Source organism: Lytechinus variegatus, chromosome 14, assembly GCF_018143015.1.
Source record: "Lytechinus variegatus isolate NC3 chromosome 14, Lvar_3.0, whole genome shotgun sequence".
NCBI classification, from domain to species: Eukaryota; Metazoa; Echinodermata; class Echinoidea; order Temnopleuroida; family Toxopneustidae; genus Lytechinus; species Lytechinus variegatus.
In genome coordinates this window covers 19,832,062-19,855,117 of record NC_054753.1, presented here as the reverse complement: position 1 = coordinate 19,855,117, position 23,056 = coordinate 19,832,062, and the positions used below count along the sequence as shown (strand labels likewise).

Sequence of the window (23,056 nt, the reverse complement as noted above, 5' to 3'; positions counted from 1 at the left end):
TAGGGTATCATTTCAAAGAAAATTAAATGATCTATTCTGACCTATTAATTACACATTAATATTTACTAAAACAAGGGAGGGATTATCGATCAAAGTCAGATTTCCAAACTTTTTTGAGGAGTTTGTTTCAGTGTAATTATTTCAAACTCCATTAGCACGACCTCCTGCTCTTTGGGTCCCAAAAGCTAGTTTAGACCGCAGTCCATCCACCATCTAGAACTATAGATGACCCAGTCATGTTGTCACAAGCCGATGAACAGATGAAATTGACTGCTTCTCCCACCTGCTCCACAGTGGTACATTCCTTAGACGGATGCTTCTCCAACATAACTTTCTAAAGTGTTTTCAAGACAATAGCAAACATTTAAAAAAAAACATTTGACTTGATTCAAATCATTTCTTATATCATGGACCTACCCTTGATCACACTCGAGAAAATAAATCCAGATTGGTTGTGAACAACGACCAGCCGATGATTGGATTTATTTTTAAACTTGGGGATTAACTTCCAAAACTCAAAAGATTTAAATTTAATCCCTCTAGCTTTTGAATTAAATCCACAAGGTTTAAATCTACCTCTAATATTCGGTTTGCATCTACATTCCCAGTATATCTGGATTTAAAAAATAATAATAATAATAACAAATTCTTTGAATTTAATTGAAACATTTTGTGATTGCGTATCAGAAAATTACATACAAATTATATATTGCGGAGCGTTGTGGCCCAGTGGATTAGTCTTCGGACTTTGAAACAGAGGGTCGTGGGTTCGAATCCCAGCCATGGCGTAATTTCCTTCAGCAAGAAACTGATCCACAGTGTGCTGCACTCAACCCAGGTGAGGTAAATGGGTACCGGTAGGAAGTAATTTCTTAAAAAGCTGTGTGCGCTATGAACGCCTAGCTTAGCCGGGTAATATAGGAGCGCCTTGAGCACCTAACAAGGTGGATATATGCGCAATATAAATACCCTATATTATTGTTATTATATTCATGCAATTCCTTACAAGAAAATGGTTTCACAACAAAAAGGGAAATGTTTGAATTTTTATTTAAAATCGCAAAATGCATCCTTTAAAGTAAATTTCTTTTCTACAATGTCCATGGTTCTTAGGGCATACATGTTCATAGGATAAACTTTCTAGGGAATTGACGAACCTTAAAGAATGTTTTAAGAAAACTTCTTATTTCTTTGATGTTTACTTTCCTTATAATTTCCTTGTACTTTCAGTCAACTCAATAAAATCAGAGTTGATTCTATCAAAGGGAACTGCTGTGAACGTAGCTGGCGACGTATAAATATGATCAATTTAATCTGGTTCATGTGTGATTTTATTTTATTTTTCTCTGGAAGCCACTATCAGTGTTATACTCTACTATTTTTCTGTACTAGAATAGTGTGTAAGCAATGTTTTTTCCCGTTTTCTTTTCATTAAGATCACCTGAATATTACCTTCGCATCTTGCCAGGATATCCCTCTTTGTTCCGATATTTCATCTACTTGCTTTTCAAAAACTGTATTATAGAACAAAGAGGAGGGGGAAAGAAGTCAACAATTTAATTTTGGTTTAAGAACATGTCTATTTTAGAGATAAATACTCTCCTCTTTCAGTATAGGTAATTACTTTGATTTGTGATTCTTTTTTTTTACTGGCACTTTGCGTCTAGCAAGTACATCGAAGTTCAAAATAAAATTCCATCTCATTCACGGTGCCAGATTCAGGCTTTTATCGATAATATCTAAATTATCTTACGTTCTGTTTGGACGCATCCGGGACATATAGTATTGCACGTGACTCCTGACCTAGCCGTTTCCAATGCAACCACCTGAAAATTTAAGAAAACATGGCATTGTTTAGCATATGAGCTCAGAAATGTTGAACGTTGTACTCATATACACCAGTACACAGTGATTTCCATAAACCTGAAAAGAATTATAAACAAGAAGGGCAAAAAAGAATACTTTACGATCTTGATTTTTGAAAATTGAATATGATCTAACAACCACGTCCCCGGGCACGTTTCCATGGTTTTAGGTCATGTATATACCATGTATACTGGGTGTAATGGGCCATCACCCCCCCCCCCCCCCTCCTCCCTCTTCCTCCTTTTAACGACATTGGTTGCGTCCATAAAACCAACGTTTTTTGCACAACACAATGTTTGGGAAATCTAAAACGGGTATCTTTCCTAAAAGCTCTTGCAACAAATGATTTTTTTATGCATATTGATTATTTTTGGCACGATCATGGATAGGTAAAATCTGTTTGGTTTGGTTTGGTTTGGTTTTATTTACCGTATAAAAATCACAATAAAATACATTGCACAAGATATTATATCAAATGTAAATATATAAACATGCACATAAAAATATACGGATGGATCACTCTATTCAGAGCCATTGATATAATGGCTCTGTTCTTCCTAGAGGTCCAGTCAAGGTAACATGATAACAGATAATAGATTAATGATAACACGTATTTGAAATATTATTAATTAAAAACAAAAATACCCAAAAACGAGTGGTAAACAAATTAATAATTATTAGACACAATTACAAAAAAAAAAATATATATATATATATATATATATCCTAACCATTCCTAAACATGTACTTAAGGATACTTTAAACCTTAATTCCCCCCCCCCTGTCAATCAAACGTTTACAGATCAAAGGTTTCTATCCATTTATCAAGGCCAGTTTTAAATAAAGTGAGTGTGTCGGGTCTGCGAAGATAAAGTGGGAGTTCATTATATATTTTCGATCCACGATAAGAAAATGTCCGCTTACAATAATTAGTCTTTGGTTTTGGCAATACAAGATTTCCAACATTTCTTAGAGAGTAAATACTTTCTTTGTGAACGAGATTACTTTGTAAATATTTCGGAGCTAAATCGCGAAAAATCTTATACAACATTATATACATGTGTTTTTTACGCCTAGTTTTCAGGGTTTCCCAATTTAAAAGTTCGTGAATTTGGAATATAGATTTGTGAGTGTAAGGACTTATTCCGAGAATTATGCGCCCAGCCCTATTTTGGAGTTTTTGAAGTTGGTCCAGAAAGATGTTTGGACATGATTGCCATATGGTATCAGCGTAATCAAAATGAGGGAGAATTATGGATTGATTAATCGTATTAAGATAGGACTCGTTTAGTGAGTGCCTTAACCTGCCCAAAAAGCTAACCATTTTCCCTATTTTCTTGATTGTTTCGTTTAGGTGGAGGTCCCATTTTAATTTGGAGTCAACGATCATTCCTAAATACTTTGTATGATTTACCTGATTTATAACATGATGACCTATTTTCAAGTTCAAGTTACCTTGTTTATTAAGCATGGTTTTATTTCCAATCAACATAGATACAGTCTTGTCATAATTAATAAATAGCTTGTTTTCGGACATCCATTCTGAAAGAAAAAATAATTCTTGATTAATTACTGATTGAACTGTACTAGGATTTCTATGTGAATAATATATAACTGTATCATCAGCATAAAAATGCAGGTGACAGAATTGAAATACATCGCACAGATCGTTTATGTAGATTAGAAACAAAATGGGGCCCAAAATTGAGCCTTGTGGGACGCCGTGAGTTATTACTAACTCTTCGGAATAACAATTGTTTATGGATGTAAATATCTTTCGATTATGAAGATAATTGTAAAACCATTTGAGCATATGACCATTAACACCTATAGAAGACAATTTCTTTAATAGTATCCGATGATCGACTAAGTCGAATGCCTTACGGAGATCAACAAATAGAGCTCCTGTATATAATCCCTTGTCAGTAGAATGGAGCCATTCATCTGTTACTTTGGTAAGGGCTGTACATGTGGAGTGCATTGGACGAAAGCCAGACTGGTAATCCGTTAAAATTTTATTTTCCTGGAGAAATCGAATTAGACTCTTTTGAACAATTTTTTCAATAATTTTGGATATACAGGTCAGTAAAGAAATGGGTCTATAATTATTAGCCACAAGTTTATCTCCTTTCTTATGCAGGGGAATTACCTTTGCAATCTTCCATCTGGATGGGAATATCCCTTCATTAATCGATTTGTTAATTAAATAGGTGATAGGTTTAACAATTTCTAGTGCAAATGTTTTTAATAGGAAAGAATCAATCCCGTCTACTCCAATTGATTTCTTGTTCTTAAGACGATTGATTTCCTTTAAAACTTCTGATTCAGTGACAATGGGAACAATAAAACTACTGTTTGCTGTATTACACAATTCTAATCTATTCAATTCCTCATAAGTCATACACTCATGATTTTCAGAAATATCACTGTTCAGTTGATTACCAATGTTTACAAAATGTACATTAAAATCATTAGCCAATTCTTGGCATTTATCTTCACAAAATGGAAAATTAGTAACAGATTTAGAATTAGGTAGCAATGATTTCAGCACTTTCCAAGATTTCGTTCTGCCCTTGCAGGAACTTAATTTATCAATTTTCTTTTTTGCTCGTCTTATTTCAAATGTCACTTTATTTCTTAACTGTCTATACTGTGCCCAAAAAAGAGCACTTTGTCCCTTTTTAGCTTTTACTTTCATTTTGTTACGTTCCTTCATGAGCTTGTAAATAGATTCATTCAACCAAGGCGAGTGCTTTTTGCGAACTCGTTTCTTTTTCGTCGGCATGTATTTATCAACTATGTCCAGAAAAAGCCTTTCCCATTTATCAACAGCTTCGTCAAGGTCATTAACTCCTTCGATTTCAGCCCAATCTTGTTCTCGAAGTTCGGCTTTCATTTTGTCAAAATCTACTTGATGTGACTTTCTAAAGGTTACGTAGTTAATGAATGGATCATTATTGGTGTGAGCTTTCCAAATTAAGTAGCTCATTGAATGATCACTCAGTCCATTTTGGAGGACTCCGAATGAATTAACCTTTTCTGGACAAGTTGTCAACACATGATCGATCAAAGAAGAACATTCATGGGTGACTCTAGTATATTCCGTTCTATTAACTTGACACATTCCATATATATCATTAATATCAGAATATTTGCGAATATCTCCATTAGTTTGATGTTTCATGATATCATAATTTACATCACCCATTAAAATTATCGGAACGTTGAATCCCCCTAAATGGATCAATAAATCTTCGTAGGAAATAAGTACATTTGTTTTATTTGGCGGTCTATACCAATTTAAAAGATAACAGGTTTGGAACATTTGATGCGAATAAGAATACAAATAATTTCTAAATTTTCAGCTGAACTAGGTATACTTAGCTTTTCAAATAAAAAGTTCTCCTTTTGTTTTTTGTTGAGGAGTTATGACACAGACAATTCAAGAAAATAGAGGGGTGTGGGTTCATTACCTTTGTAAATCCCTGAATGCCATGTTTAGCTGTGACGTAAGCTGTTTTGTTGGGAGAAGCCACGTGACCATGCACTGAAGAAATATTGATAATACGACCCCATCCTATGAATTAAAAAAAAAATTGAAAGAGCTTACATTTTATAAATGTCAAGGATTTAAAACAATCTAGATCGTCTGTGAATAGTGACCAGTCGAATATCTTAGATTAACATGATTAAGATCTAACATGCCTTGTGGATTCGAATATGATAATATATATAATAAGATACAATGATTTTTTTCTTGGTTACCTTTTGTTCTCATTCCCGGTAGGAGGTTTTGAGTGAGAAGGAATGGAGCAGTCAGCATCAAAGATATCATATTGTTCCATTTATCGAGCGGGAATTCTTCTACCCGACTTACGTATTGAAAACCTTGATGTCGAGAAAATATAATTTTAATAACATTACTAATTGGTGATATGAATTAACCGCTTTTCCACGATTTCATGACTGTTTTCTTTCCATCAGCCCAGTCGTACTTTGAGATCAGGCACAGCTAGAGTGCTTGCTGTTTTCTTCTCTTTTTTTACATTGTCGTGTTTATTAAACCTTGTTGAATAATATTCTACCAACAAATGTTCGATCTCATAGCCCATAGGCTGCAGCCCCTGGAAATCTTTTTTGCTTGTCAACTTTTCCCAACCCCCTTCATTTTGTATGGAAACTTTTTTTTTTTTTTTTTTTTGCTTGTCAAATTTTGGTAACCCTCTTCCCCTGATAAAAAATAATTCCTGATGTTACATCTACAAATACTTAATAGGAATAAAAAGACAAAAGAGGTTTGAGGCGAAAATTCCTTCTAGCATAGGAGATAAGCCCCCCCCCCCCCCCCCCCGCAGGCTACGTGGCCCTGGCTGGGTGGGTTCCTCTCAAGCAAAAGATACAAAGAAATAGATATCACCTGCATTATTGACTAAGATATCAACTCCTCCTGGATACCGAGAGTGTATCTTGTTGCATATATCCATGACGTCATCCTCACGTGATAGGTCTCCAGATAGGTAAATGGCGGGAACATTGTAGGTTCTATCAAGACAAAGAAATATTCAAAGACACCATGGTAACAATACGTCGATGATTGTCTTTGTCCTATTCGAACAAAATATTGGCAATTGGCATGATAATTTTTTTAAAGCAGGTATTTCTGCATTTGTTAACATTTGAAAAAATAAATCATAATTATACAATTTTGTAACAATGATATAACATCAAACATATATAATGATCAAATTGCAAAGGTGACAATTGTATAGATATAGACATAATTCATGTAAAACAATAACAATAATGCATCTCGACCTACAATATCTATGATGTTCCAAGTATAGAATACAAGTGCATGTAATCTTCTCTTGATATAATGGAAAACTCCCCTTTATGACTTGAAATCATAATCATTTCATATATTTTCATACACCTGGTTACAATTAATCCCCTTGTAACAAAAAAAAATGAATTTAACATAATTGCAGAAAAAAGTATTTAAAAAAATGTGGATATGACGTCATCAGCTTCCTCATTGTACATGTACATTCATGGAGATATACTCCGACATAATGCAAAGCTTTAATATATCAATTCTTTGTCATTTCTTGTCCGATTTTGATTAAATTTTTAGTGACTTTTTTCTGTGACTTTATTTGATCTGATCATATCTTTTTATTCATTTCAGCCTGGACTATTCCCGGGATTATTCCCCTTCAATTCAAATAAACGTTTGTTGGGGTGGACTTAGAATGATAGGACCGAAGAAGGTTTGGCTCTGTATTTCAAACAGGATAAGTAAGAAAGGGGGGGTAGTACCTTTCTATTTCAGTCCTGTGTTTTTCAATAAGCTCCTCACTGCCGAACCCTGTCATGAGAATGGAACGTCCCTTGCTTGCCAGTGCCCGTGCAATACCAAGGCCTATTCCACTCGTAGAACCAGTGATAAGTGCTACCTTATCCATTCTGGATGGAGATAATTAAACCCAATATAATATATATAATATATATATATATATATGTATATTGTAAAGAAATGGGTGAGGAGAACAATGGTAGGCGTAGCTTAAATCAAGGTTCCCCAGAGCTATCTACCCTTTGGAAAAATTGGTGATGCCGAAAAAATGTCTCTGCCGGGAATCGAACCCGGGCCCCCAGCTTTGAACGCCGGTGCCTTAACCACTAGACCACAGAGACGGGTTATAGTGGTTAGGCACCGGCATTCAAAGCTGGAGGCCCGGGTTCGATTCTCGGCAGAGACATTTTTGCCAAAAGCTGTTCTACATGTATAACTTTACACACATATATGTATATATATATATATATTTATATATTGGATTTTATTTTGAAACGTACTATTAGCCATTCTTCTGCTACTACTACTTCTACTATATACCATTACTGCCACTACTACCATTACCACCATTACTACTACTCTACTGCTTCTACTACTACTACTACTACTACCACCACCACCACCGCCGCCGCTGGTGCTGCTACTACTTCTTGGCCCATCGTTAGCGAGAGAGATCTAAGTGATATAAAAGGAAAAGATGTTATCATATTTAATTCACTCAGAACAATCTGGGGTTTTTAAAGGCAGGAATATTTGAAACAATGTTCTCCCAATCACTCTTATAATTGAATACACAAAACTAAAGAATATAATTCCAGGTGCGATTCTCCTACTCGATATCCAGAAGGCTTTTGATAGTGTTTCTCACAATTTTCTCTTGTGTGTTCTTTAAAAAAATAGTTTTAGTGATAATTTTATTAACTCGATTAAGTTGTTTTTTATTCAGAAAGAAAACAGGTTATGTAACCAATTTTATTTAACCAAATCTATTGATATACAGCGAGGAATTATCCAAGGGTGCCCTGTATACCTTTATATAAATATATATTGTTTTATTAGTTATTGAATGCATTGCCTTTGCTATAAGACAAAACTCGAATATTAATGGTATACCAAATGAAGATAAGGATCTAAAGATTTCCTAGATTTTGGTATCAATTTGTGGGATGGGAGAAAGTACATTTTTTTAATGAAAAATATTCCGGAAGATTGGTTGGTGTTTTCAGGTTGAACTCCCAATATGATATTTGATGAAATTAAAGCAAGTGTTTAGTACAAAGAAAATCCCCAAATATGCATACGATGTTATATAAATATTTTGGGGTAACATAAAAGTGCTATTCAAAATGTGGATTGTTATTTGACTGCCTCAGTCTGGTAATATTTCGCCTGCTCTTATACAAGACTTATGAAATGACCATAGTATTTATCGTTATAATTTTTGTTCATGGTTTATTTTTTTTCTTATCTTTTGGCATGTCTTATGTTTCATATTATAAAGATGCAACTTTTGAACCAGACCCGTTGTGTATTAAAGTAGACTAACACTAAAGTGGTATGGTTAATATTTTGTTATCAATCATGAAATGAAATAAAAACGTTTAGTTCAAAGAAAATGATCTTAGTAGTGCCGACAAAAGCATATAAACGGACTTGTAAACGAATTGACTGTACATATTCATTATTTTTCTTTTGAATATATTATGAGTGATATTACATGATAAACCATGTTATCTACGGGTTCTTGAAGGTATTAAACCTTCCCTTTTGTGCAATATCTATACTCATACTAAATACCTTTTTCTGAATTGTTAGTATGTTGGTCATACACTCCCAGAGATATTGCAACCTCAGAACACGAATGCAATCGTCTTCATTTCATTATGCAATCTGGTAAGTCCAATTTTATTTCTTTTCATGATTGCAAGACATTCAACGATCACAACATTGATCAAGGTAACTGATGACTGGTACCATGCAATTGATAGGAAGGAGTATACCGGTGCGGTGTTTGTCGATCTCAAAAGGCCTTCGACACCGTAGACTAGGGAATTCTTTTAAAGAAGCTTACTAATATTGGGATACAGGGTACTCCATTGCTGGATGAAAAGTTACTTGACCGACAGAATTTGTAGGACGCTTGTCAACTCTGAGCTTTCTGCAGAATCTAACATTACCTGCGGAGTCCCGCAAGGTTCACTGCTAGGACCACTATTTTTCATCATATACATAAAATTGATCCAATGGACTGCGTGAAATTGTGTCAGGTTCAATTGTACGCCGATGACACGGGTCTTTACTTTTCTCACTTTTCGATCCGAAACGTAGAGTCAGCTCTTAACTCCGACCTCGAGAATGTTCATAGGTTGATGAATAAACAAACTGAGTGTCAATTGTAATCAAACAGAATTCATCCTAATCGGAAGTAAACATATGCTTGCTATATACAATGTCTTTAATGTAACATTAAACAATCCCCGAATAAACCAAGTGCGTAAATTTAAGTACTTAGGACTGATTTGTGATGAAACTTTGACCTGGAATATACATATCGAAAAACTAGTCCAGGAAGTAAGATGGTTGTTGTTCTGGACGATTAAGACGCTCGTTGAATGAATGATTTGTAAAATCCATTTATAAGTCTCTTATACTTACATATTTTGATTATGGTGACGTAATATACAGCTCAGCATGTAATTGATATATCGACCAACCCCAAAAGGTACAGAACAGAGCAGCTCTTATCATATTAAGAGTAAAACCAGAGTCACACATGTCTGTCGCTGAGCTGCATAATTCTCTGGGCTGGCAATTTCTTAACAAAAGGAGTAATCAGCATTCTATTGTCTTTATGTACAAGATAATGCACGAGCTAACTCCTCAGTATTTACGTAATGAATTCAAGGTCGCACCTCAATATTAATCTTCTCGTTATGGTGAAAAGCTACTTTTACCTAAACCACGGACAAAATTCTTTACGAAATCCTTTAAATATAGAGGTGCCAAGGTTATAATGCCCTACCTTTGGACTTCACCAAAATTGTCTCCTACTGTAAACAGTTTTAAAACTAAATTATCATCTCACTTCGGTGACCTCCTTACCTTGTCATAAAGTCAATATTGTAGGCTTTTTTATCGCCATTGTATTCCTTTTCTTCCCCATTTCCCAATTGTTATTTTAACAAACTTTAAATTACAAACTGATTTTGAGCTTATCCGACTAAATAGTTCCACAAAGTGCATTCCCCTTTTTACTTTTTATTATACTTTTTATTTCTTACTTCTCATATGAATCCAATCAGTGTATAAACATGTTTTTATATATCTATTTCGATGTTATCTCAATGCAATCTGTACTTTTATCCTGAATTCCTTTCAATATTTTTACGCTCTTAGATTGTTGTCCTCTTAAAAATTGTGTGCGTGAACCAGAATTTTGCGTTACTATGACAGTTTGCAATCATTATATACTCATTTTTATTCATTGTACATTCATATTATTCATTTTATTTTTTCTTGCTCCTTGTGAAAACCTTTTTCAATAACGTGACAGCAGCCGAATTCTGTTTCTGTTTGTGGTAACTCCCGTAGGAACTCGGCAGGACAGCATTTTGCTGGTAAACGCCAAGCTGGTATATAACCAATTACCAATGAAACATTTAACGTCTATGTTAATCAGTCATAGACGACAGATATCACTCTCGGGCCTTTTTATCAAAGTGGAGACAATGGCAGAGTTGGGATTCGAACTCACAACCTTGCGATTATGAGTCCAATGCTCTAACCCTGGACCACACGACCCGACCCGATTCATAAAATTCTTGCCAAACTTTTTAATTTTATGATCTTTTCTCATAACAACATATATCATGTCACTTTTGTTATTATGTTTGATTTACTGTATATGTTATGCTCTTTCATATGTGTTTACTTTTTACTTTGTATTGTATACGGACCCCATGGAAGATCGGTATAGTCATGTCGACTAAACTGAAAATGGGCTATCCATCCGTTTTGCTTTTTTGTGTTTTTAATACGGAAAATAAAGTTTCATACATCGCTATCGAACTTGCTTTGTTCCACTCCAAAATAATTCCCGAATTAGACATCGAGTAAATAACAAGGCTGTCTAATTTTTAGGCTAACACCCCACGTCTCGATTTGCTTGTGAAATCTTAACTCTCCGTTGCCATTGTTAGTTTTTCTATTGTTACTCGATTGAAACTCATTGCAGGTTTTAAAAACATAAACAGACACTTGAAACTATGAATACGATTGTGTATGGTACATTCGAGAAAAATATAAATACGAATCAACTTGCCTTTAGTTTGCAGCAGACGAACTTTTAGAATATGTTCATTCCCAGTGAAAGATTTGTTGTAAAATGAATGAAATGTACCATATCGATATATATATATGTCAAATTTATTTTGAACGCATTTTCGATCTCCGTGCACAAGATTTCGGGTCATATGCTCAAGTCTCGTAAATGTATCATGAGTAAATAAAACATACGTGCATTGTAAAATCGATCTGATGACATTAAAGGAGAATGAAACCTTTTGAAAAAGATAGCTTGTGTGAAAAAGAGAAAAATCAAAGAATAAGAACAAAGAAACTTTTGAGAAAAATCGGACAAATGATGAGAAAGTTATGAGTATTTGAATATTGCGATCACTAATGCTATGGAGATCCACCTATTGGCAACACGACAAGGATGTGTGATGCCCGGGGGGGGGGGGGGCACTCGACCAAAAAAATGGTGGGGATGTGCCGCAGGCGAGACAAAAAACGGGGGCCTCGGAGCGGGCTTATTGTAAAAAAGAGGGTCCTGGGAACGGGCTTCGGAACGACAAATGTTTGTGAAAACGGGGGTCCTTGGAACGGATCGCCAGCGTGTGAGCGCGTATATGCATCCCTATGGAACGGTCATGCAGCTAGCGCGGCCTCCGCCGGGTGAGCTCTGTGGCCGCTTTTCACCAAAATTGCGGCTCATTAATGTAGCAGATCAATACGATCGGAACGGCGTAACGAAAAATATGCGAAGCTTTGGAGCGGATTTCTTCTTTTTTTCTCGATAAGGATGTGTGATGCCCGGCTTTTTTTGTTCTTTTTCTCAGTAAGACAAAAATGCAATGCCTTGGAACGGAACTTATTTGAGTGTAAAAATGGGGGTCCCCTCCGCGGCACTTATACCCAATATGCATTATATACTGAGTGCCCCCCCCCCCGGGTGTGATGTCACATGTGAACAACTTTCCCTTTGATGGACTATAAAATACCCTCAAAATGTCTCTTTTTGCTTTTTCTTATTGCGATATAAATTATTTATCCGTGGTGTATCCATTCAAAATCTGTATTACATGCCCTCCTCTAGAAAGAACATGTGATCTACTGATAGATGTGATAAAAGAGGCAATTTAAGTGAAATATATTACTAAAGTAATGGGAAGGGTTATTCACAAGTGACATCACACATCTTTGTCGCATTGCCAATTTGAGGATCTCCATAGTTTTAGTGATCGAAATATTCAAAGGCTCATAACTTTCTCATTATTTGTATGATTTTTCTCAACTTTTGGTTGATCTGTTTCTTTGATTTTTCTGTTTTCACACAAGCTATCTTGTTCCAAAGGTTTCATTCCCCTTTAAGAATGTTGCCATGCAAGTACATGCAGGGGGCGGCTGAAGGTATTTTCGTTGGGGCCGGGGGGCAAAGCCCAAAAGGCAAGAGAAGCAAGGCAGAGAAGTTGCACCTCCCAGATGACGTAGCCATGGTTGATGTCGTGCCCCTGTCATTCCTGCACTCACCATCGCTCATGGGGGGCCTTCGGACCTCGGACCCTTCCACTGATTCTTTTGAAGTCTGCACAACACGTTAAGTCAACGTGCTATGTGTGCCTTGGACTCTATTCACCTCAAATCAGTTACATGGGATAGAGTGCGTTCTGCGACAGCGAGTGATGACAACATGCAGACCCTCCTTGAACTCATCGAGTCTGGCTTGCCTGAACATCGCCATGCATTTCCCCACCCACTGCGTGAATATTTCCAGTTTCGTGATGGACTTTCTTCGGTTGATGGAGTTATCCTCTTCAATGATCGTGTACTCATTCCTCCTTCCCTCCGGGATGAGATCTTGACCCACCTGCATGCTGCTCACCAAGGGGTTACCTCGATGACTGCTCGTGCTGAAGCTTCTGTCTTCTGGCCTGGCATCACCCCCGCGATCAGAGCCCTACGTGCAGGATGCACTCAGTGTAACCGGATAGCCCCATCCAATCCCAGTGCACCGCCGGCTCCCCTGATCTCGCCGGCCTTCCCCTTTCAATGTATCTGTGCAGACTATTTTCATTACAAAGGATGCAACTATTTGGTCATAGAGGACGTAGGGCCTACAGGTACTCGAACTGGCCAATCGTCGAGCGATCTGCACAGGGGGCGAGTGGACTCATCACATGTATCCGTCGTGTCTTCGCCACGTACCTTTGGCATCCCCGATGAGCTGGCTTCTGATGGAGACCCTGAGTTCACAGCGGTAGCTTCACGTCGTTTCCTTTCGGATTGGGGCATCCATCATCGTCTTGCCTCTGTTGCATTTCCCCCACAGCAACTGTCGAGCTGATCGAGGTTGCTGTGAAGACCATCAAGCGCCTCATCATGAGCAACACGGGCACTAGTGGTTCCCCTGATACGGATCACTTTCAACGGGAATACTTCAGTATCGCAACACCCCGGACAGTGACACGAAGCTCTCCCAGCAATGTGTGTCTTTGGCCTCCCAATTCAGCTAGGACTTTATTCCTATTGTCCCTGGTAGGTACAAGCAACACAACACCTGGTGTGAGACCCTACAGGCAAGGGAAGAGGCCCATCGCAACCGTCACATGAAGGGAGCAGAACGCTGGAAGGAACACACCAAACGTACGGCTTCTTCCACTTGTTGTTGGCCACCACGTCCGCGTTCAAAACCAAACAGGGCCGCATCCTCTGAAATGGGACAAGACCGGCGTGGTGATTGAGGTACGGCAGCATGACCAATATCTAGTCCGTGTTGATGGATCCGGCCGTATCACCCTACGGAATCGCAAGTTTCTACGGCATTACACTCCGGTCCATCGGCCCTTTCCACGGTGGAAGATGACCTTTGTACCCGCAGTTAACCGGACACCTCATCTGCCCCGTCGACCTTGCCCCCGGCTGATGTGTCAAGCAAACTACAATCACCATCACCGTGTCCGGTTGCGCCCACCCCATCTCCTGGACAGCAACCTGGGCCCATCACCGACGTCTGTCCATCACCGGTGACGGATCAACCCGATGGCTCCCGCCGACCGGACCCTGTTGATGTCTTGTCATCCCCGGCCGGCCGTGCTGCCCCAGCCGCGGTTCCTCGTGAAGCTTCCCCTTCAGTGGCTTCTCGACCACCTTCCCCTGCTCCATCGCCTGAGGATGACGGCATCGCTCCTGCTGCCACGCCAGCTCCTTTGCCCAGGCGATCTCTCCGTCGGGCCAGTAAACCTGCATGGCACTCGGACTACGAGATGTCTCTCTAACGTGCTATGACGTCCTTTTTGTGTTCTTGGAGTTTCTGTTTTACGCGTTTCTGTTCCTGCTAGTGTTCGTGTTTCCGGTTATTTTGACGTTTTTTTTTGTTTTTCTTCTACTTTTTGGAGTTAACTATTTGGAGGAGCTTTTTGAAATGGACATTGCTTTTTGGACAGGAATTTCATCTTTGCCACCGACTCGTTTTTCATCGCTTCTCGTCGTGCCAAAGGCTTGGGGGGAGATAGAGGATTCTAAAACCTACTTCTACTGTTCTGCTTTCTCCACAGCTGTGAACATTGCTGATTCAGCATCTGCTGGATAAAGACAAACGGTACAGGAACCCATTTAGGCACTTGTATGCCAGAAATTGGCAAATACAATTGAAAGGGCATCCTTGCGAGATGTTGTGAGCGCGAACAGCTGTGAACATTGCTGATTCAGCATCTGCTGGATAAAGACAAACGGTACAGGAACCCATTTAGGCACTTGTATGCCAGAAATTGGCAAATACAATTGAAAGGGCATCCTTGCGAGATGTTATGAGCGCGAATCACGAGCTCAAACTTTTGGAAATTTGATAAGACATGAAAAGTAAACATTCCGAGCAGTTTTTGTAATCATGAAAAAATGATGAAAATCCATAAAGAATTAACGGAGCGCAAAGCGCGATCTATTTTTTTTAATATACTGACCAGAAAAGGAACCTTTTAAAGACTGCATTCAGTGACTCATGAATAGGTTACGGGCTATACATCTCACTAATCGAATGATGCGAGCACAAAGAGCGAAATAAAAATTTGTGATATTCGAACCAGCAAACTGGACATTCTCGGCATTTTATTTAGCCAGGAACAGGATGACTACTTTAATGATCAATAATTGATGCGAGTGCAAAACATGAGCCAAAAATGTGTGATATTCAAACCTGAAAACTGGAAATTATTAGCATTTTTGTAATAAAGAGGATGATTATCTTAAGGCCACCGCACACCTTACGACTGTTCGTGGTCCGATTTTAGAACAAATAGCATTATGCTAATTTTCTGAAAATGTGAATGGAATGTATCACTTTATTTGAGGTTAAAAATAATTGAAAGAATACTAATATCTTTGAACCAATTTAAAAGATTCCAAGCCTTTATTTTGGAGTAAAGGCCAAATTAATTTCAAATCGTAGCCAATCGCACGACTGCTATGACGTCATTACGACTACTTATTAAATTTGCTTTTATTCTAATAAGGATGGGAGCATAGTCACAGATTTGAACATGGAATTCGTACGATGATTTAGAACATTACACAGTAAGATATTCCAATTCTCAACATAAGCTTCAAATTCTACTACATTTTATTGTGAAATCGGGTCGCAGACCAATTATTGATGCGAGTACGAAAATTGAAATCTCACCTGAAGATATTCTAAGCACTTTTGGTAACCATGACAGGAGCAGAATTAGCCTTAATAAACAATAATTGATGCCAGCGCGAAAGACGAGCTAAAATATATAATATTTCAACCTCAAAACTGGACATCCCGCATTTGTGTAACCATGAAAAGGACTAATACCTTATACTAAACCATATTATTATTGATGCGAGACCGAAACGCGAGCCACAAATTTTGTGATTTTCTAACCTAAAATGTATTATGTTTTATTTTAAATATAGTATTTCATTTTAAAAAAGGGCACATTTCATTTTGAAAAAAAAAAATCCATTTTGAAAAGAGGGGATTTTTTCCTACGGGGATTTTTTTGGAGGGGTGCTTGCCCCCCCCCCCCACTTTGATCCATCGAATACAAATGCCTATTGTCAAGCCTTCTTTTGTGAAGATGAAACATTGATATTTATGTGAGAGGTTAAAAAGTGAATTATTTGCAACGCTCAAAATCATTAGCGTGCGTTATGCCATTTCCATTTAAGAGCCCCCCCCCCTCACTCTCTCTACAATATTTTTTTTTGTTAAATACGAATATGTTTATGATTGCGAGATAAAAATATACTTCACTAGTATAATTAATTGTGGTGATTGAAACCCAGCATGTTTTGAAAGTTCAAAATGGTCAATGGCCTATGTAGCTATAGCTGCTCCATTATTTTTGTATACTTTATATTGTTCATACATTTTATTTTCTGTATATCGAATCTTAGGAGATTTCTTAATAATTGAAATGAAATAAAAGGTTGTCAGAAAGCTACAGATTATATTGTGTTTCATCCTCGCTTTCAATGATAAATTTGTGCACAAAAAAATCCTAGGTACGCCAATAACCTTCCTTTTATATATCAACTATACATACTTTACTATTATGGTAAATTCCACGGTACCGGGACCAATAAGCCGATTAATTTAACGGTTTCTACGTTTGTTTTTTATTCTTTATTTATTTTATTTCTGCACTCAGGATAGATATGCATCATAACATGTAGGTGATACAATTAAGTTTTACAAAGCAATTAAGCAATAGTCATAGTAAACCAATGAACAATAAATATCAACAATAAGCAATATTCAATGAAAAGAAAACAGTTTAAACGAATCAGTGCAGGAGACCGCCATCGTGAGCGTGAAAATAATGACGGCCTCGTAGTTACAATAATGGAAAATTTATCACGGAGTGTAAGTCTTATGAGACGCGCCCCTATACCAAAAACACACAAGAAAATATCTCATATTTCTACTTGCTCGACGGGGGAAAGAACTAGACCCTTAAGTATAACATGAGCTTTAAGAGCAGTACTTTGCCCCTTCCACTCTCTGGCGTATAGATGGGGGGGGGGGGCTTGAAGATCCGCATAGACCCCTAATATTTTCAACACCAAGATAACCAGGAAGAAAAACAAAGGAACGGTTTTGAAAGTGGGGGTGGGGGGTAACCATTCAAATAATTACAAAAAGATGGTCATTTGGGTTTTCCGCGGCCTCTGAAAGGATTGAAATATGATATTATTTTCTTAATATTATAATTGTCACATAAAATATATTAAAAAGGTTTGTCCTCTATCACGAACCAATTATAATTAATCAACTCAAACTTATCACAAGCAAAATAAGCATAAGATTTTCGACTGAACACAATTCAGTCATTAAAGAGTCTCTACATAAAACTCCATGATCACGACCTAGTGATCCATGGGTCCCGTAGCTGCCGCGGTCCATCTTCAATCAAGAACAATGAGCCAGTCACGTTATCACAGGCAAGTTAAAAGATATATTTCAGAGTAAGCATATACTGTATTTCAGAGTAGTTATCAAGCGTCTATTTCAAGCTCAATTAGCACGACATCCTGCTCTTTGGGTCCCAATAGCTAGTTCAGACCGCAGTCCATCCACCATCTAGAACCATTGATGACCCAGTCATGTTGTCACAAGCCGATGAACAGATGAAATTGACTGCTTCTCCGACTTGCTCCATAGTGGTACATTCTTTAGACGGATGCTTCTCCAACAGAACCTCCTAAAACATAGCAAAAAATAACCAATGACAATAACAAACATAACAACAATATTTAACTTGGATTAACATAATTTCTTATAAGCCCCTTGATCAGCTCAATGTTAACAGTTGCGACTCTCATTATCTTTTAGTTCGATGTGGTGTCCCTCAAGATTCCATTTTAGCCCCACTTTTATTTTTACTCTATATTAACGGCATTATAAGAACCTCCTCTATTTTGTCCTTCGTTTTATTTGCCGACGACACCAATATATTTTATTCTCATAGAAACATTAATTCATTAAACATTATCGTAAATTGTGAAACCGATAAAGTATCAAACTGGTTCAAAGCCAATAAACTCTCCCTTAATACAAAAAGACACATTTTGTGTATTTCAGACACCATTCCACAATTTTTCATAAATCCTTGAACTTTATTTAAAAAAAAATTGTGATTGCATACCCGTTTTACGTGCAAAATGATTATATTCAGTAAATTCCTTGCATGAAAATGGTTTCACAGCAAAAAGGAAAAATGTTAATTTATTTTTTTTTGTAAAATCGCAAAATGCATCCACTGAAGTAAATTTATGATCTATCATCTTATATATATTATATATATTTATATATATAATGTTGATTTGATTCTATCAAACCATCAAAATGGGTACTGCTGTGAACGTAACTGGTGACGTAACAATATGATCAATTTAATCTCGTTCATAGTGATTTTATTTTTCTCTGGAAGCCACCATCATTGTTACCATGCTCTGAATTTGGATTTTTCTACACGATTTTGTGTATGCAGTGTTTTTCCGGGTATTTTCTCATTAAGAAGACCATCGCCTAAATATTACCTTCGCATCTTGCCAGGATATCCCTCTCTGTTCCGATATTTCATCTACTTGCTTTTCAAAAACTGTAGTATAAAACAAAAACAAAAAGAAAAAAGTCAATAATTTTATTTTGCGTAAGAACATGTCTATTCTCTAGATAAATATTCTTTCTTCACTCAGTCTTACTAATCACTTTGATATGTGATTCTTTTTTTACTGGCACTTTTCGTCGAATTAAAAAAAAATCCATCTCATTCACCGTCTTTTAAGATTCAGACTTTTAAAAATAATATTTGAAACATCTTACGTTCTGTTTGGACCCATCCAGGACATAAAGCATTGCACGTGACCCCTGACCTTGCCGTTTCCAAGGCAACAACCTAAAAATCAAAGAAAAAATTGAATTGTTTACCATATAAGCTCAGAAGTGTTAAGCGTTCCAAACCTGAAAAAAGCAATGGGCCAACAGATCAATCCATCACCCCCCACCCCCACCCCCCCCCCCCCCGTCCCCATCCTCCGTTTATACCGCCGGTTGCCTCCATAAACCAACGATTAACGTTCTTTGCCAAACACAATGCTGGATAAACCCAAATAGGATATCTTGCCTAAAAGCTGATTTATTTCAAACAAACGAGTTTGGTAATGTATGATGTACGTTATTTTTGGCCCAGTTATGAAAATTCCCCGAGGGGGGGGGGGCACTTCCATTCACGAGTGGATACCATGCGCGACCATGGGGTCTCGAAAAGCACCCTAAACGCGTAATTTCCATATTCTGAAAATGCACCCCTTAACAAGTATTGGCATGTGAAACCCTACCCTTAACGAGTATTGGAAACAAAACGATACTCTTGGCAAATATTCCCTGAAATGAACCCCTTAACAAGTACAGGAATGTTTTATTGTTACGTGTCCTTCGGTCGTCGGCTTTACCTTATTTGGGTTAGTACAACCCCACCTTCTACACCTCGCGCAAATCGGACTCTAAAGACGAAGTGTTGGGGGCAAAAGGGACATCCTTTATAAAACACTTTAATTTTGTTTTATCATCCCCGCAATTCTACCCTAAACACGTAATTTTCCTTACGAAATTTGCATTTTTCTTTTTTCATTATTTTTGTGTTTTTGACACCCTTATCACGCTACGTACGTAACGTGACCTATCGTGAAAAAGACATCATTTTTACGTGTGTTTTTTTTTGGTCGCGCATGATGGTATCCACTCGTCAATGTAAGTCCCCCCCCCCGGGGAAAATTCAAAAAATAGAGGGGGAGGTTCATTACCTTTGTAAATCCCTGAATGCCATGTTTAGCTGTGACGTAAGCTATTTTGTTGAGAGAAGCTACGTGGCCATGTACAGAAGAAATATTGATAATTCGGCCCCATCCTATAAACAAATCATTTGAAAGAGCTTAAAAGATTAGTTGATATACAATTATATCAAATACATTTGTCATGTTTGTGGGGTTTTTAGAAATATTATTCTCCCTGATATGCCATTTTATTTCTTCATGTCTAATTGATAGCAGAACCAATATATATCTATTCAATTCAATTCAAATTTATTTTTATTCTTCAAAATGATACAAATAAGTACAAGATAGATTGTTTCAATTTAAATAAACAATAGCATGAACAAAATTCAATATTGGAAAAAAATTACATATTTGAAAGCAATTTAAATTAACATACATGTCAAGTTAAATCAATATAATCAATATCATTAAATATAATTAAATTCTATATCAAGAATATCTCGTAATTCACGATATTCTTAATGAAAGATATGGTGTAAATTTCAAGAGAGAGAGAGAGGGGTAAGGGGAAATTGTGGGTGATTATAAGGTAGTTGAAAATTTGAGAGGATTCAATTATTTTTTTTACCTTTCGTTCTCATTCCCGGTAGGAGGTTTTGAGTGAGAAGGAATGGAGCAGTCAGCATCACAGATATCATGTTGTTCCATTTATCGAGAGGGAATTCTTCTACCCGACTTACGTATTGAAAACCTTGATGTCGCGAAAAGAGAATTTTAATAAGAAAGGATTACTAATTGGTGATATGAAGCAGATATGAATTAAACGCTTTTACACGTTGTCATGACTGTATTGACAAAAAAAGTTACATCTCATAGCCCTGGGAAGTGGGGGTGCTGGGGTACCGAAGCACCTCCAAGATTTCCCTGGGGGTGGGGTGCTGCGTGTGTTATTTTCCATAGGCAGCACCCCCTGGAAATCGTTTTTCAATTTTTCCTGACCCAAATCCCCTTCATCTTGCCCCCCCCCTTTTTTTTGCTCGTCAAATTTTGGTTTAAAAAAATCCTGGGGCCCGTTGATTAAAACTTTTTACCTGAGAAAACTCAGGTTGTTTTTACTGGAGTTTTTGTCCTGTGTTAAAGTCAATGGCAGAAATCAGACTAACCTTATAGTTTCCAGTTTTTACCACAGTTTGCTCAGGTAAAAAGCTTTATGCAACAGGCCCCTGGTGTTTACATCTACAAATCATTGAAATACTTCAAAGAAATAAAAAGACAAAATATAGGAATAAAAAGACAAAATAAGTTTGAGGTGAAAATTCTTTCAAATAGCAAAGGGGATGAGCCCCCCCCCCCCCCCCCGCCAGCGCCCGGGCAGGTTCCGCGGCCCAAGCTGGGTGGGTTCCTCTCAAGCAAAAGTTTACATAAAAATAAGATATATATCACCTGCATTATTGACTAAAATATCAACTCCTCCTGGATGCTGAGAGTGTATCTTGTTGCATAAACCTATGACGTCATCATCACGTGATAGGTCTCCAGATAGGTAAGTGGCGGGAACATTGTAGGTACTATCAAGACAAAATTATTATAAAAAAAAACAACTTAAAAGTACGTCGATATTATAATGATTATCGTTGTTATATTCAAGAAAACCGTTGATTTAAAATGTGAATGTGTTCTGAAAATTTTATGAATTTATTCAAAAATGAATGATTAAAAAAGGGCCAAATGTTGCTTCGAAATTCAACTAAAAGTTCGTAAACGAGGTGATGGTTGCATTTCAATTTGATTTTGAGGGATAAAAGTGAAATGAATGATTTTGTTTTATTTTTGTTTCAAGAGACAATCGATGCTTCAATCCGACGAAAGAAATGAAACCGCTTTCAGAGTAGAGTGAAAAAGCCTCTTTATGGCAATTCTGAAATATATGGATCTACATTTTAGTATTTCCTTTTGATTGACGAAAGAAAATGAATATATACAATGTTAGAAAATTAATCCTTAAAAAAGTTCCTGCAGCAGAGTCTCGAGAACACCTGTAATCTTACTAGATTGCTTAATCTTAAATTATATGATGTAAAATTACAGGAAATTGGTATTTGGAACCTTACAAATTTTCTTAGATAAAACACCCTTTTCCACTTTTTAAACAAACCTGTTCTGTTAAATTGCAGAAAAAAATCATGTTTTATGAATTTACAGAACGATTCTGTTACATTAATTGTAAAACCATTGTTAAAACTGACAACAATTGGTGTTAATAGAGGACCACACCCTGAGGTGTTAAAATTACACCCTAGAGATTAAACATAACACCAAAGTGTAAAAATGTAACAACAAAAGGTGTTGTAATAACACCTATAGGTGTAAAACTAACACCACCAATTTAAAACCGGTGTAAAATAACTGGTGTGGTCCTCTGTGTACACCGGTTAACACCACAGATTTTGCTGTGTATCGCTTTCTGTAAAATCTTGTTTTTTCCCCTTTAAAATCTGGGTTTTTTTTAACAGTGTAGGCATTACATGGTTCGGGGCCCCGGGGCCACTTACATTGACGAGTGGATACCATGCGCGACCAAAAAAAAAACACGTAAAAGGAATGTCTTTTTCACGATAGGGCACGTTACGTACTTAACGTGATAAGGGTGTCAAAAACACAAAAATAATTTTAATAAGGGTATCTATTTCGCTAGGAAAATTACGTGTTTAGGGTCGAACTTGCGGGGATGATAAAACAAAATTAAAATGT

The 23,056-nt window shown here is 37.0% G+C and overlaps 3 protein-coding genes across 4 annotated transcripts in view; 1 reads left to right on the top strand and 2 right to left on the bottom strand.

The window, feature by feature from the left end:
- Positions 1–51: 51 nt before the first annotated feature.
- LOC121427982 (D-beta-hydroxybutyrate dehydrogenase-like) lies at positions 52–10,136 on the bottom strand. Its single transcript, XM_041624560.1, has 9 exons — positions 9,878–10,136; positions 7,186–7,332; positions 6,284–6,408; positions 5,632–5,754; positions 5,340–5,443; positions 1,754–1,826; positions 1,442–1,514; positions 577–613; positions 52–334 (listed from the first exon to the last, which is right to left on the bottom strand). Exons 1-9 carry the CDS (start codon positions 9,913–9,915, stop codon positions 191–193), a joined length of 864 nt encoding a protein of 287 aa, XP_041480494.1. The 5' UTR covers positions 9,916–10,136; the 3' UTR covers positions 52–190.
- A 3,057-nt stretch (positions 10,137–13,193) lies between these two features.
- LOC121427981 (uncharacterized protein K02A2.6-like) lies at positions 13,194–13,847 on the top strand. The gene has a single exon (XM_041624559.1). It carries the CDS (start codon positions 13,194–13,196, stop codon positions 13,845–13,847), a length of 654 nt encoding a protein of 217 aa, XP_041480493.1.
- Positions 13,848–17,095: 3,248 nt separating this feature from the next.
- LOC121427725 (D-beta-hydroxybutyrate dehydrogenase-like) overlaps positions 17,096–23,056 on the bottom strand; it is a 9,165-nt gene continuing 3,204 nt past the window's right edge. For both annotated transcript variants that reach the window (XM_041624260.1, XM_041624261.1), the window contains 6 exons: positions 21,749–21,873; positions 20,934–21,056; positions 20,333–20,436; positions 19,353–19,425; positions 19,067–19,128; positions 17,096–18,228 (listed from right to left, as the gene is read on the bottom strand). In XM_041624260.1, coding sequence (XP_041480194.1) covers positions 18,085–18,228; positions 19,067–19,128; positions 19,353–19,425; positions 20,333–20,436; positions 20,934–21,056; positions 21,749–21,873 — 631 coding nt within the window. In that variant the 3' untranslated portion in view covers positions 17,096–18,084. The remainder of the gene's footprint in view (positions 18,229–19,066; positions 19,129–19,352; positions 19,426–20,332; positions 20,437–20,933; positions 21,057–21,748; positions 21,874–23,056) is intronic.